The 16,152-nt window shown below is 38.9% G+C and overlaps 2 protein-coding genes across 3 annotated transcripts in view; one reads left to right on the top strand and one right to left on the bottom strand.

The window, feature by feature from the left end:
- The first annotated feature begins 67 nt into the window (after positions 1-67).
- On the top strand, positions 68-5,849 carry LOC148063721 (transmembrane 6 superfamily member 2-like). Of its 2 annotated transcripts, XM_087810837.1 has the most exons (11): positions 72-198; positions 609-725; positions 2,153-2,256; positions 2,324-2,421; positions 2,482-2,585; positions 2,648-2,730; positions 2,790-2,914; positions 4,120-4,221; positions 4,285-4,377; positions 5,138-5,257; positions 5,320-5,849. In XM_087810837.1, exons 1-11 carry the CDS (start codon positions 173-175, stop codon positions 5,527-5,529), a joined length of 1,182 nt encoding a protein of 393 aa, XP_087666963.1. In that variant the 5' UTR covers positions 72-172; the 3' UTR covers positions 5,530-5,849. The 2 variants fall into 2 exon arrangements, with proteins under 2 accessions (XP_087666962.1, XP_087666963.1); XM_087810836.1 differs by having other exon boundaries at positions 68-198; positions 4,120-4,377.
- A 1,194-nt stretch (positions 5,850-7,043) lies between these two features.
- The window catches only part of LOC148063720 (neurocan core protein-like), a 44,633-nt gene continuing 35,524 nt past the window's right edge, over positions 7,044-16,152 (bottom strand). Inside the window, exons 14-20 of the mRNA XM_087811024.1 lie at positions 15,029-15,142; positions 12,654-12,705; positions 11,577-11,683; positions 10,368-10,450; positions 10,031-10,175; positions 8,269-8,451; positions 7,044-8,079 (exon numbers count right to left, since the gene is read on the bottom strand). Of these exons, the coding sequence (XP_087667150.1) occupies positions 7,961-8,079; positions 8,269-8,451; positions 10,031-10,175; positions 10,368-10,450; positions 11,577-11,683; positions 12,654-12,705; positions 15,029-15,142 (803 nt within the window). The 3' untranslated portion in view covers positions 7,044-7,960. The remainder of the gene's footprint in view (positions 8,080-8,268; positions 8,452-10,030; positions 10,176-10,367; positions 10,451-11,576; positions 11,684-12,653; positions 12,706-15,028; positions 15,143-16,152) is intronic.

Raw genomic sequence — 16,152 nt, 5'->3', positions numbered from 1 at the left:
ATATTACTGTGTTACGACATTAAAATCGCACAAAGAGCACGTATTACGAGGTCAAAGTAGCACGAACATCCTTTTTTACGTGTTTAAGTTCATAAATAGCTTGCAATGTATTCGAATCGTCTTTGTGTAACTAACCTTCAAAAACAACAGACGTTAACCTTTCCCACTCTCTATGAAATCATCGAAAAAGGGGAGAAGGTAAAGTTTTTAATGTCTTTTATTTATCCTGAATATTGTTTTTATTTATTATGATATTACGAATTGATTTTAAATTTTCTTTTTTTCCATTTAATTGTATTGTGTTTCACTTTTTAAAAAGGTGGCTTTATTGGTAGAAACATGTAATGTAACAAAAAGTGACTACTATTAAAATAAATAATGTGTAAAAACGAAAAAGAAGCCACGTGATGACGTCACCATCCACTCGTCATGGCGGCCAGGTTGAACTTTGACAAGTGCGGCAGACGCCGGGGTTGGACTGCGGGTCAAAAAACAACCGAGACACTCCTTCTTTAATCGTCCCAGCAGCTTTTGAGAAGCAACCACCATCCGACATGTCCTCTTTCGAGGACGTTTAATTGGACTTAAATCTCCACTTTTTATTCTAGAAAGCCCCAGAAATCCGACTGGAAAATGAAGCTGCCGGTGGAAGTCAGCTTGTTCCTTCTGTCTCTTCTGGCCCCTGGGATCTTTTACACCATTAACAACATCCCTGTGCTCCAGCAGTAAGTGTTACTCTTTCATTGGACTTTGTAAAGTATGTCAGAGCGATCGACCTTTTATTTTGACTCAGAATGGTCATTTAAATAATGTATTTCTTTAATATATGAATACATTTTTTTAAAGAATTGACATGAAAGGACTAAGCCAACCTGGTATGGAGATTTGTTTCTCAATTATTCCATTTTTTTTTTTTACTTCAATTAAAAAAATACGGGATTTTATTAACTAAAGACACAACCGTACATCAAATGGCCTTCCCACAAAAAAGACAACTAATCAATTTTTATTGAAAAAATGTATATTTTTTGATTGAAGTAACTTTTTAAAATTAAATAATAAAGAAACAAATCTACCTCTGTAACTGGCAAGTAATTATTTTGTTTACTAGCTTGTATATGGAGTTAAGTGCTTACTACAGACTGGCTTTTATGTGATGTCACCTTTTAACCCTTATCTAGATTCTTTAATGTGCTTTAATCTCTTTATTTGCAGTGTTTTATCATTTTATTTAATACTATATTCCTTAAGTAGAACGCGTGTCCTTTTATCTTGTTTTACTACTGTGCTGTTTTAATGTCTTTTAATGTATATTTCTAACTGAAGTTTTGCTTATATGTAAAGCACTTTGTAACTTCAGTGAAAAAAAGTGCTATATAAATAAATAATGATAATTATTATTATTTGTTTTATTGAAAGTATCATGATGTTCTATTCTATGTTAGTCTTTGTATTATTTGTCTCTCTTTGATCTACGTTCTTTATCTTTAGACTTAGATTGTATCATCTTGTTCTTACTCTTTGTTCTTGTTCTTATTTTTATGAATAATTTCTGTATTGCTGTGTCTAATTGTGAAAAAAACAAAGTTCTACCTAACCTAACCTAACTCAATAATTAACTCAATTTCCTGTATTTATATTTTACCACGTTTAAAATATTTAACATTTTGTCATATCGAGGTCAAACTTTTTTGTGATTGCAGGACACAATTTAAAGAATAAAATAAATAAAAATGGAATAAAATGAGATGAAGTGCAACAAAAGTAATAGACAACATTAACGTGATATACATTTAAATAATGAATGAATAAAAAAAAAAGAATAGATTGAAATTAAATAATGTTAATTTCCTCCTTCAATTTTTGCACGTGATCATCGCCACTAGTGTTTCTTTAACATTTCACAGACGCATTAATGATAATCTATGAATGCAGGATAATTACAGCTATAATAATTGTGTGTCTGTAGCTCCAGCATCAAGAAGACAAGAATGTTGATGGACGGAGCGTCTTCATGCTAATCACGAGTTTATAATGTTAATTAAAACCCTGCGATGCTTCTCTAAATGAGTCTGGAGCAGATAACAGAGCAGCTGTGATGTTTCAATACAGTTATTTTCCCTCTCATCTAAGCTAATCTTCCTCATCGCAGGCCTCTGGTCATCCTGGGAGTCGTGTTGGTCGTGGTGGGATGGGCTCTTCTGATCGTGCCCCTCTTGGTTCTAAACCACAAGGCGGTGGATCCGTTATATTATGGTAAAAGACAAGTGGATGGAGTCATTGAGTTTAAAAAAAAAGTAACGTGAACATCTGTGCTCCTCAGCGTTTGGAGAGTTCTGCTTCACCTGCAGTGTGGCTTTGACCAACGCGTTGGAGCAGGATGGGTTCATCTCCGGCTTCATGGACTTCTACTTGAAGAAGGTGGAGTGAAATAACTGTCAAATGTAAGGATGTTCCGGTGACTAGAACCCGTGCCCACAGGGGGAGCCGCACCTCGTCACCGCCTACGCTCTGATGATGTCGTACTGGGAAGGTGTCGTTCACTTTGTCCTCCTCCTCACCATCATCCACCGGATGTTCAGAGGGTACGCTGTGATCCCACCGTCTCCACTCACCCAAGTTCTAACAAGGTCTGAGCTCCTCACAGAAAGCCTTACCGGAGTCTGTCGCTGCTGTTGGTGGGGTCTTCTATAGCGCAACAGATTGTTCTGATCCCAGGGGTCCTTGTCGGTAAGAGGTAAAACCATCGTCGTTGACCTTAAATGCTACAACAATCTTTTATGTTTCAGGTAAATACGGGTCAAACATCAAACCTGCTTTCTGGAGGAACATACCGTTCTTCTTGGTGCCTTTCTGGGCAGCATCTGTGCTCCTGAGCCGACCCAGAGTGATGCCAGTCATCCCAGCAGACAAGGTGTGATTGAACTTCAGTTGTTTTTTCATTAAGGAGTACATTTTCACATTATAGCGATGTTTATAGATTTTCAATAGATTTGTGTTAACGCAAATGCTTGTTGTATTGTTTACCAGCATTTTTCATGATCTTTTTTCTTCACAGTGTCACTGATGTTTTTATTCTTCATAAATATGATATTTATTATACCTATGACCAGTCATCGTTGTATAATTTGTTAATGTTGTTTTATCAATTTTCCATTCCGTCCTGTGTAAATATTCGATATTACAAAAATAACAATATTTATTGTTCACACACATAAATAAATATTTATAAGAGATGTCTATTGGCAAAAATCTGGTGATAAGTTGCATGTCACGATATACGGGCAGTAATACGATATATTGTGTTTCTGTAGTAACAAAGATATATATTTGTAGTATTTTCGAATACTTGACTCTGGTGTTACAGAATTTACAGAGCACACGACTCTTGATAAAGTAATAACTCTTTTCAAACCAGAAAATGTCCAAACATTAGTTTTAAAAGCTGTTGATTGTATCCTCTCGTCCTTAGTCATCGCTAGGATTTAATTATTCCAACATCTGGACTGCTGTCTTCTAGTGGCCGGATGTTTAATTGCAAAAAATGGTCAAACTCCATGAATATTTCACAATTATTGTGAATACTTGATACAATAATTTGATTTAAAACAAACTTTATTGAAACAAAAAACTAATTCAAATATGATTAATGAATAAATATGGTTGGAAAGCGTTGCCTGCTTTTGAATACCGATATATGTATTGTGAAAATAAATATTGTGATATTGAGGTGTATCGATATTTCATTCAACCCGAATATTTAAGTAGTTGGATGTTTGTATAAAGATGCCAGTGATTAAGATAAGAAAAGGATCAGAGAATATGGATTTACATTATCTTACAGTGACTTCCAATGAGAGTTAAACTGATTATAAAGGAAAGAAAGGGTTGATGAGACAGTTTTGCAAATATACATTTTGTTTTGGCTCCTTGTACAATTAAATTTAACCCTTTGCTCTAAAACTTTGCATTGTTTAACTGTTTTAATAAAAAGCATTTTAATGCATAGGTATAATAATTGTGGAAAATAGGTTTATTGTAATATTATTGTCTTCTGACGCAAGATGTTGTCGTAATAATCTTGTAAACTTGGGTTGAAGCTGATACTGTTGTCACCAGATCCTGCTGGAACAAAGCAAGGGTCTCCTGACTCGCCCCGCTGACCTGGTGCTGTCTCTGCTGATGCTGGGCGCTGCAGCCTTCACTGTTTTCAGAGCCTTCGTGAGACTGCCGCTCTCGATTCGAATATGGAGGCTGCTGCAAGTAACACCGACTCTTCTTCAGGTGGTGCTGGAATGTCCTCTGGCCGCCTGCTTCACCTACGCCTACGACTACGAGCCCTACCTGAAGGACCCGGTGGGCTTTCCTAGAGTGATGGTGAGTGTGAAGAAGAGTTGATCCTAACCTTGTTTAAATAGTAAGCAGCAGTTATTTTTTAAAGCACCCTTCTAGACCAGGGTCATAAACGAACAATCAAAAACAATTACTTTTTTTTTTTTAAATAACTACAAATTAAAAAACTCTAAAAGGCCAAGACAACATAAGACAAACACAGGAGTCCAAGAAAATTAATAAAAGCCTTCACAAGTAAACATGTCTTAAGATGTTTCTTAAAGAGTCAGTAGATCCATCAAACACAGAGGAAGAGGAAGATCATTCAAAAGTCTGAAAGTTTTTCTCTTCTCTGGTCCTGAAGCGTGTTCAGGAACCATCAGTAGATTCTGATCCACAGACCTAAGAGCCCGAGCTGGGGTGTAAGGCTGGATCAGATCAGATGTAAGGTCTGCCCACTAATAGCTCTGAAAGTAAGAACCAGAATTTTAAAGTTGATCCTGAAAGAAACTGGCAGCCAGTCAAGAGTTTTAAGGATCTTTTTAAGGAGTTTTGTTTCAACTGCAGGCGAGACATATCCTTCTTGTTTAGACACAAAAATAAACTGTTAAAATAGTCTCAAAGAGAAGACACAAACGCATGGGTTATAAGCTCCTGATTGCGTTGCGACATTATTTTTAATATAATTTAATAATAAGTTTAGAGAGGTGAAGGAAACCGTTTCTGGTCATTTTTTATTGTACCAGGGACATGTCAAATACAACACCCAGGTTTCTCATTATGAATCTCTCTTTTTGTCTACAAGATGTTGGTCTACTTCTTCTACGCCCTGCCGCTGCTGGCCGCCCTCATCTATGGGCTCAGGACCCCAGGCTGCAGCTGGATGCTGGACTCGACTCTTCTGTTTGCGGGGGCCATGGCTCAGGTAACAAATAACTCATTCATCTGAATCCTAAACAAGTTGATTCCTAACCAATCCTCTTGCAGACTTCGTGGTGTCACATTGGGGCCTCACTACACTCCAAGACCGCCTATACCTACAGGGTCCCGTCCCAAAATTGGTGGGCCGTCGTGGCCCCCAACTTGATTATGGCGGCTCTCCCGGCTCTGCTGGCCCTTCGCTGTCACTTCCTACCTGCTTATTTTATGAAAAAGGTGCCCATTGACAACAACAGGATAGAGAAGAAGATGAACTAAAATGTACTAAAACTGCCTTTTACAACCAGAGCTGACGTCACACTCCTGCGTTGACTTTTGGAACTCGTTGTTGGATCAGAGTAGATTTAGGCGATAAGACTGACTCAATCTTCCTCCACAGAAATGTTTAAAAAAACTCACCTTAGCTTGTATCACAAAGATATGAACCGTCTGTGTTGACTAAAGGCTGATAAAGAGGTCAATGTTCAACCTCTGATTTGAATTTTGTTGATGCACAAAAACTCTGACATGTTAGTGTAAGTGACCTGTATTTGGATCTTCATTGTTTTCTATGTAGTGAATAAAAGATATTAAACAAATTGAACGGTGTCTGCGGATCTTTAAAAAGTAACAAGGATCAATCGAGTAATAAATCAATGATGGGATCTTAATTTGCATTAAAATGTCTTAAATCAGATTTTTAAGTCTTACAAATGTAAAGACATAATAACTAGCATTGGTTCTAAATCTTAAAATATAAATATTTGTTAACTTTAATATATTTAAAAAATATGTTTTAAAATACCGACATGCCATGCAAGTTTTAGTGGACTTAATTGATTTTCTTTAAGTTGGGGATTGTTTAATTTACTTAAAGAGTAGAAATCACATCTGGTTTAAACACACATGTTACTAGAATACAAGTGAGAAGTGTAAACCAAGAGTTTACATCCGTCTGGATTCTTTCTGAAGCACAGAGCTGTTAGTTCGCTGCTATATCTTTGTCAAAAGTTTCACAAGCTTTTTCTACCAAAATCAAACTTGGATGAGTTATTATCCTCTATGTCGTGGGTGGTGGGTGTTACGAAGACATCTACTCCTACAGTTATAATAATATATGTGGTTAAGAAAATTTGAAAATCATACTCTAGCTCAAAACTTTCCCATCGTTGTATTGAAAAGAATGGCAAAAATTGTCCCTTAAACCCATGTAAATTATGTGGTTATTTTGATTGTCCAGTTGGTCTTTCAATTGATTTTCAAATGTGTTAAACGTGTAAAAAAATGTTTATTATTTAAACTCTACTGTCTACATTGGGAGCACTCATGGTATTTACCCCAACGGTTTTCTTGTCTGTGTAGCCTTTTAGACATATAGAAATATAGACTTTTTAACAATCTTTTTAACATGAGAAACATTACACACGAGCAGTATGGAGGTATCTTTGGACGATGAAAAGTGAGCCTCAATCATGACCATGGAATGAACATAAATTTCTGCTATAACAGTAAAAGGAACAGATTACTCTGAAAATAATCACATCCCTTAGTAGAAGAGGGTGAGTAGAAAGTGAGCGGAGTTTGAATTTTGGGTGAAAGATCACTTTAACTTGCTTTGATCCCTGTGTCAACTGTTGAGTGAATTGTAGCGTTAGCATGTGTCTCAACACACAACCCTTCTATGTCCTCATCTCTGATAAAAACTGAACCCTGCTTGTCATGTGACTCCGGTCTGCGGCTTGATATGAGTGAGAGTTGAGGCGTGTCCAAGAGCTCGACTTTAAAACCACAAATTCGTCTTTTTTAAAATCTTTATTAAGAATGAAACACAAAAACTGAACCGATCGTCGTAAAGAACACAAAAAGTGGTGACCACCCGGATATCAAATTGACCAAAAAAAAACAACATTCTAGTCATCATCTAAATGTCGTCGTGCAAAGATGGAGATTCTACTCGGCAATTTAGGTACAATCAAGAGGTTATTTTGTAAAAAAAAAAAGAATCCAATAATCTTGCCCTCCTTCAGTTGATTAGCTTCACGACGATGAATCTATTTGATTGGACGAGGTCCAGCTATTGATTAGTGATCGGCTGCTGATAAACACCACAATATTTACAATAATGGAGAATGGATCAAAGGACTGATTTAGTGTCGGACTGATTAAAGATGACGTCGCTCTGGATTAAAAGCTTTTCCACTAGTCCTTAATCCATAATAAATAGTAACATTACACAAAAAACAGCAAGTATTAGAAAAAAAAGCAATAATTCTTCAGGTGGGAAAAAAAGGGGAACGGCTATCCATACAAAAAGCTCGGGGAGTTACCACGGTTACCAGGGGATGAACGCTAGCTTGCATCATTTTTACATCTGTGCTTTGTAAACAGAATCCTAGATGTTTCCTTACACACCCCGCTCACGCACATCGGGAGGGGTCAGGGTGTGGTTCCAGAGGGGGGCACTGCACTTTTAGGACAGGGTTAGTAAATGTTAGTGTTCGCATGGACCTTTGTTAAAGGAGGGTAAGCATCAAAACACACAGCAAATCTGTGAGATAAAGTGAACGTTAGAGGAAGATATTGTTATTCTTCAGGAGTCACGCTAGGTAGAGTACAAGCAGTAAAGAAAAGGAGTGTGTCTTCTACTGTCTCTGTGTGTCTTTTTAAGGGCCATGTGTAGCACCTCGGCGTAGCAGACTAGGTATTTGGTTCAGTAGTAGCTGTGTGCGTCCTCCTCGGCCTTGTGCCCGGCGCCTCCGTGTCGTCTGTGGCTGCGGCGTTCGCGGCGCTGATTGTGGTGGTGACGGCGGTACCGGTGGGAACGACGGGCTGGAAACGGAGATAGGAGACTTATAAAACCTTAATCTGTAGTATTTGAAATGGTGTTTTTAGCTCCACCTAGTGTCAGATTAACGTTACTGAGATTTTCTATATGAACATTTGCTCTTGTTGTGTCACTTTTCAAACACCAGTTACATCTGTTAGCTCATGGCCAAACACGAAAGCGACCCCCCTTACACTTTGTGCAGACGATCCGGGGTCGCTCCCAAGTCCCGTCGGCCCGGCAGCGCGCGGTGGGAATGTGGCGCTGGTAGAAGCCTTCGGAGCACTGGTAGCGCACCACCGCGTGGATGTCGTAGTGCGACCTCCGACGACCGACCAGATGGGCGTTTTCCACAGCAGGCGGGGTCCCACACAGAACTGTCAATCAATAACCAAAGAAAGAAAAGTATTACTATATTTAGTCATTCGGAAGACAGTACACGACACACCTGAACCCAAATACAGCTGCTATCTTTAGACTTCTGAAGATCCATTTTATTTTTAGATTCTAAACTTCTTTTTTAACTCCCTTTTATAGTCATACGGCCAGTTCAAACCTTTTCAGGCTTTTTATTTATTGAACCTATATTGTAGTATACTGTATATCTTAACAACATTCTAAAATATTTTGAAATATTGTCTGGGTGGGTCCTCCACTATATGGATAATCCGGATCTATTTGTCCTGAGAAAAACTATGTTGATGTGATTAAAACGCCCTCTAGAGTAGATGTGGGCAAGTGCCTCGAGGATAAGAGTGAAACATAATATGAAATCTGTGAAAGCGATTTGTTTTAGCACTTTCTTTTTGGCGATTTTGTGTTTTAAAGCAGCAAAACATAAGGTTGACAATATTTCTTTTTGACTCCCCCTAGTGTTACAACAGTGTAAGTGTAATGTTGTGATAACAGATTGCATGGGGATTTTCTTTCTTCTTTTTTTTGGCATATATTTTGCGGCCTGTGAGGTCCATTATAATCGGTTTGATTCAACCAGAGAGTTTAACATTTACAAAAATAAAACTGTTCAATTTGAAACAGTTCCCATGAGGCCGATGGAATATAACACAAAGTAAGTGTTAATGCTAATTCTCATTTCCGTCTACGATAAAGTTAGACATTTTGTGTTGAATGTGTTGATGGAATTTGGATTATATTGGATTAAATGTGACCCTCATCATCTCCAATAAAATGCATGAAACTATTAGCGTATTTTTTATATATATATATTAAAGGTATTTTAATCCACATTGAGAAATGTACTCATTCTTATTTTTACCACGTAAAGGGATTTGATGCAGTAGCTGTTCTAAACAGGGGCCTACAAGGGGTCAGTGACCCTACAGGAATCTCTCCTGACCCCCGGTCAGTCGACTTATAAATACGTTATCTAGTAAACTATTATTTTATAAACTGTGTACTGTTAATTTCGCTTGTATAGCGACACGTTTAACACTTATTAATCTGCCCCACCTCTGCCCCTGCACTAAAACACGTCTCCTCTAGAGGGCGGTGTTGCACCTGATTGGAATCTCCTCTTACTCCAACCAGGCAATTATCAGCCCTCTTGCTAAATCCCATGGCTTCTCCATCCTCTGCACCTCGCAAGATCTCATCACTTCTCCTCTCTGGCTGAACCGGGTCAACAACATGCGTGCAACATTGGATGCATTCCGTGAACTCAGCAGTAATTGGCAATAAGTTCTTCAGCGGTAGCTTGTTAAAGTGAACCCAGAGGAGGACAGGAGGGCAATAATGGGAAGATTGAGATGGATTTGACTTTTGGAAAGAAAAAAAAAATCGATAGGAGGTTTGAAGTAGCAGCACAGTTTCCGATTTGATCCGAGAGAGCTCCGGGGTCATCGACCGCTCTGACCTTGAAGTGAGAAAAAGTGCCAGCTGTCCAAAGAGAGAGAGAAATCTTGTCTCCAGCTCAGAGGATGCGACACGATGGTGTACCTGTTCCTTTCTTGCAGATGTAGGGCAGGTTGTAGTTGCACGGCACGTCGTTCCATTTGCCGTCCTCGTGAGCAATCGTCACCACGCAGTCCTCGCCGCCCGCGAAGAAATTATCCGGCTGGCTCTCCCTCCAGTTTTCATACACCTGCACAGCAGCCAGAAAACACACATTCTGCCTCACTTGTTGCCCGGCAACAGTGGAATCTACAGTGTGTCATTTCCGCGCCCGGAGTGTTATCTAAATGCTGGGTGTCTGACATTTATGCTGCTGCACACAAGTGTGAAGATAATTCAATAGTGTTTTCTCACAACATTCTTGTGGATCCAGATGACTCACCAGGTCGTTGCTGTCGGTCCACTGGAAGTCGTCCTCCACTGTGCGGTCATTCAGACCGATCCAGGCGTTGTCGTGACCCAGACCTGAAACACCATCAACTCTCATTCACTTTTTGGGGGGATTTTAAATGAACACATTTTTACAACTGAACACGGTTCAATTGACATCTGACCCCGAAAACTTTCTTTTTTATAAAGATTTATTTTCCCCTCTATATTTCTGCAACAAATAAAAAAAACTTCCAGGTTAAAAGGATGGAAATGGTGATAAAAATGTTGGTGGTGTTAGAGGTAACCATCTGGATCCAGGAAGATTTTGAAGGATTTGTCACGGGTTCATAAGACATGCATTCAGAACCACAAAAGAAAAAAAAACTAAACAAACGATCTAATCAATAAAATAAATGAAATCCATTTGACCTGTAAGAGGAAATGTGTCATCATGGGTCATCCGAAATCCCCAAAAGTCAATAAAGTTGTGATCTCAGAGCACAATTACAATTTTTTTTATTACATAAGACGTCTCCCTGATTTTATAAATTAAATAAAAATAAGTCAATTAGCTTTTCTAAGGTTTTATTCAATAAAATGTTGTAGTTGTGTCAATTTATATTAGCTCTTTGCTACTTCTTGCTGATTTATTTCTATTAAAAACAATTATTAAAAACATGATTATTACGATTACATTTTTTTCAACGCATTGCAATACCTTCATTTATTGTATTATTACATTGTGTATGATTTTAAAATCTAGTACCCGTTGTAACCTGGTGAGGACTTTCCTGCTATTGTGAAATTATAAGGAGGAAAATGATGCAGATATTTGTTAATTTCTGTGCAGTTTGAGACATCAGAAATGATTACAGCGACACTAATCCATTCAGTCACATTCCTAGGCCCGTGTAGAAGATGCTCCTCTCGCTGGTCCTCATCCAGAAGCAGCTGGTGAGGAATCCCAATCGCTCATCTAAGCCTCTGAAAAAAGCTTTTTATCCCGAACAAATGGAAACTCAATCATCCAACCCCGTGGGACCTATTTGGGTTGGAAGAACCAAATATACAGAAGATGCTCTGCACTTTATCACAACGGTCTCTTAACTCTCCTCCTAAACATCACATGAAGATTCCTGAAACCAAAACCCTTTGTTCCCCCAGAGATGCTGTCATGGACCTTCACCGTTTACGTACAGCTGTTTCTGTGTTCAATTACCGTTAATGAAGTCCTGCTCAGTGGCGGAGATGGCGCTTGCCAAGTGGGCGCTGTGCTCTCTGCAGTCTTTCTCGGCATCTTCCCAGGTGTGTCTGCGCGTGAAATACCTGTGTGACAACAGATCCGAATGAATGCTACCACCTGACGACTGGTCAAGTCAAGGTTAACTGTACGAGGGTAAGAAAATATCGATACACTTATAGTTGGTGTTTTTGTTTTTTTCCAAGATACTTAATTGATATTGAACAACACTGTATGGATAACTAGTCCTGTCAAGGGTGTCCCCTGCCTCTCGCCCTATGATACTGGGATAGGGTCCAGTCTCCCCGCGACCCAGGTAAGGGATAAAGGGGTAGAAAATGAATGAACAAATGAATGTCCAAACCCAACTTTCCTGACTTACTTACATGTAAGTCCCTCATTATGATGATGTTTTAAAGTTATTACTCCATAAAATCTCTGCGAACTAGAGGTTACGAGAGCAGAGTCCATTATGATGTAATAATGGGCTTTGACTACAGCCAGCTGTAATCACACCCTGCTTTGTTTATACAACGAGTTCATTGATGGTGGAGACTTCTGGGTTTAATTACGCGCGGTGACAAACCTAGATGTTTGACCAATCACAGCACAGTGGGTGTTGTTATGGTAAATGAGATTTAATCTCCAGAAAAACAGTTGGGTGTTTTCAGTGGGCAGGGCTTAAGCAAATTATTCTAATGTAAATATTTCAGTTAAAAGAGAGTTTTGTACAAACAAAAACATACTGATGAGTACATTAGAGTCCAACTTAAATCAACACATAGTAGTTGCACCGTCACAATAAACATGATAATATCATCCTGATTTGATGTGTTTCTTCTCTTGCTCTCTTCTCTTCTCTGATGTAAACATTGCATGTTCCCTATGCTGTGACAGTTTACAAATGAGTTCTTTAAAAGTAACTCATGATATCTTTGTTACTACAGTATCACAATATATGATATCATGTATCGTGCTACGGCAGACTCTTGCCAATACACACACCTGGTTAATGATAAGACAACGTTGCAACTCCAACTTTAACGTGACTCGTACCTGTAGCAGTGGCCGTGGAACTTCATCCAGCTGTGTTCACAACCTTCAATGTCTGCGTGGAAGAGGGAAAAAAACGTTAATCGTGGAACAGCTTCAACTTTATCGACAAAGAGACGACAACGAGTCATCCATATGATATTTTGTTGTTCAATTGCTCAAAGAGTTCCATGTAAGATTCTTCTTTTTTATAAAGTAATTTTATAATGAAGGTTCATTAATTTAAAGTAGATACATCACCTGACAAGTTTAGGTTAAAGTGTGCAAAGAAACATCCAGTCGTTGGGCTAATCATAAAGCTGGAAGCTAGTAGAGAAGTAGCATCCCTGAGAGGATTTATTGAATTGTCCCTTAATATCACTGACTAGTTAATTTAGTAAGGGCTGCCTGTATTAATAGAGTCCATTCACCTAAATTTCGAATAAGGGTTGGAATTGTTTCAGAATAAACTGTTCCTTTATGGAGTTATAGGCAAAAATGTATGTCTATGCTAATGTAGCGACCGGCGCTCAGTTGTCGTTTTCTTCATCCTCGTCCAAAAAGACAAACTTGAAAATATCCAAATACCTTCATGGTCCTCGTCTGTAATGTATTAAAGCCTCGACATAAGTAATAATCCAGAAAATAACTGAAATTGGTCTGTATTTTAGCTTGTTTTTATTGGAAGATACAATGCCATCAGTGTACATCTTGTACTTGTTTCAATAAGGATACAGTTACTGTAGGTGGAGCTGAGAACTATCACTTTAAGACGAGTCCACTTTCAAATGCCACACTCTGGCCAAATCTCTAGGTGGTCTGTGCTCTACTTGCTCCTCTGCCAGAGCTCTGGATAAGCAAGAATACGAACCTTGTGTATCGACCACGAGATTTATGATCATGACACATCGATCTGCGTTAATCTTGACTGCCCTAATCCAAATTAAATCTGCGAGTTTTCTCTCTGTAGATCAAAAGTTATACACGAGAACTGACATTTGAGTAAATGCATCTGTGCAGCGGAAGCATCTGTCTAACCGAGCAGATTCTATTACACTAGATGACATTTTATCCGAGGCGAGGTGGGGGGGGGGGGGGGATTAGAGCCCCTCGCTGTGCCAAGGAATCGAACCCTGATCTTCCGTGCCCATGTCATTGTTGTCACCGAGGGAGGCGAGTTTCATATTCCAGCACTGAAATCAATTATATACGAGTCTAATTAAGTCTGATGAAGACTTCAGCGCAAAACTTTGGCATCTGGAGAGAATTACTTTCAATTCACGGCCCTCGTGGTCGTATCCCGGCTCAATTGGTATTCATTAATAACAGCAAAGCGTGTGGAGCTCGTCTTAACCGCAAAGGTTAGATATTCATTAATCCTCATTATTCATGCAGGCGCACACACATTCCGTCTTTTTTGGTGCACACACTCAAACTCTGTTTAATAAAAAAGGTTTTCTTGTTCACTCTTCTCACTCAACCTCTAGTCTAGGCTCAGTTTTTTTTATGGAAAAATCCAAAGAATCTACTGAAAAATCTCAGCTTTTAGACAATTCCACAACAGCTTAGCATCTCACTTCAGTGTCATTTATTATATCTTTAAATATTTAGCCTCATGTACAAAGAAGTTTGCGAATTTTATACTGAAAACACTCAAATCCAGAAAATGGTGCACGTACAAAAACATTCCGATGTATAAATCTGTGCACACAAATACAAGAACTTTTCCTTTGTGTCTCAATCAACGTATTGAACTTACGGAATTATTCACAGACTTGTTCGACCTTTCCAAGCCCTAATTTACATATTTAAATGAACCAGAAAACATGAATATAAACTGGATTAACAGTTAATACTTGTTCGATCAGACGCTGATCATTTTGTTGGTTATATTATAAAAACAAGCTCATGATTCGTTTTCATTTTTTTCTGATAAGCGTGAAATAGTGGATAAAAATGTTCAGTATAAAACAATCAATGTTGTCCTAACAATACAGATCATCAGTTTGATGAATGAGAAACATATTTATAAGTTTGTGAATAATTTAATACCCACTCGTGTCACTACAAACACTTGCGTGTGTCTTCATTTTTGATAAATATTGATGGTTAATGTTACTCTAATGTGATCATCTCAACGTGACTAGACATGCATGAGCAGGAAATAAGGACGTACGTGACCTACAATCATGTCAGGAAGTCCGACCTTTTCATTATTGATACACATGAACTTTGACGTGGAAAAGTACGTCCGCAAGTTTTTTTGTGTGCATGAGACCCCAGGAGTTCTTCTAGAGTTTGTCAAGTGTGAGTAAGTGTCACTCATGGCAAGCGTTTCTTATCGAGGGCCTGAATCAGCGTCACTTCATGTCAACACCGTCAGTCAGGAACTCACTCACCTTTCTCACAGGTGTCACCTCCGTAGCTCGGCAGACAGAGACACAGGAAGGAGTCGATCTTGTCGATGCAAGTGCCTCCGTTTTCACACGGCTCTGACTGGCAGTCGTCCACGTCTATGAAAGAAGGGAAATATACATTTCTGAAAATATTTCCAAACAAGGTCATTTTGGGTGAGATTCAGGGCCGGGTCTAGACAGGCATGTATGAGGGGGCAGCCACAAATCTTGAGGGGGCATTGTGCTGTTACTTACTTACTTACAAGTTCGAGGGGGCACAACATTTATTTGAGGGGGCCAGGCCCCCTCTTGCCCCTGCCTAGACCCGGCCCTGGTGAGATTCCTGACTAAATATGCAGATACACCCGACAAGACAGTTATTTTCTTCTCATTCTTGGAAATTTTAAAGAGAAACTGTTCAACATTGATTCAATTTTCTAAATTAATGTCGATAAAGTCGAGTACAAAACGCTCTCTAATCTCCTTTAGATTCCCTCCTTGTCCTCATTTCCGCCCCGACAGTGTGGACGCCTCTCTGATGTCCAGATTAAAGCTCCGGCGTCTAATTTCTTCTCGTCTCTCCCTCATTGTCTGCTCCGCGTAACTAAGTCAGACAACAGATTGGTTTGTTGTTTTGTTTTTTTTTGCTTCCAAAGCCTCAGACAAACATAAATCCTGCGAGTATTTTCCCCAGACGTCCTCCCCGCGGAGGAAATCTTTAACAACGACACGTCCAGCTCTGTGAAGAGCTGCAGCTCCGCTGATCTCCCTGACCTCGCCGCCCGAGGAAAACACGGTCAGCAGGAACATTCTTCTGCAGGGATCAATAGAGTTTCACTTTGCAAATGGAGGGCATCGAATCTACCAGCACTCCGGGTTATTCCGGCTCCAGGATGAAGGGATTCATTGCAGTCTTGCAGAGCTAAAATATTGAAGTTTGAAATTGAAATGAGGTTTAAATATGATCTATTATATTATGGCAACATGCTTTCCTTTTGTTTTTATTTATTAGTGAAAAACATGGAGACAAATAAATTATTCATAAGAAAGAAAAAAATCGTTTAACTTCCAGATTTTTTATATATATATTATTTAGACTTAAATTAGTACTACAAATAAAATAAAAT

The sequence above is a fragment of the Callionymus lyra genome, chromosome 16 (assembly GCF_982586985.1).
Source record: "Callionymus lyra chromosome 16, fCalLyr1.hap1.1, whole genome shotgun sequence".
Taxonomy (NCBI): Eukaryota; Metazoa; Chordata; class Actinopteri; order Syngnathiformes; family Callionymidae; genus Callionymus; species Callionymus lyra.
This window is presented reverse-complemented; position numbering and strand designations above follow the sequence as displayed.

What these genes read in the sequence shown, in the direction of transcription:
- LOC148063721 (XM_087810836.1), top strand. Translation starts at nt 173, where the DNA reads ATGAAATCATCGAAAAAGGGGAGAAG. An exon ending in AACATCCCTGTGCTCCAGCA is followed by an intron (nt 726 to 2,152) that starts GTAAGTGTTACT and finishes TCCTCATCGCAG; the next exon opens with GCCTCTGGTCATCCTGGGAG. An exon ending in GATCCCAGGGGTCCTTGTCG is followed by an intron (nt 2,731 to 2,789) that starts GTAAGAGGTAAA and finishes TTTATGTTTCAG; the next exon opens with GTAAATACGGGTCAAACATC.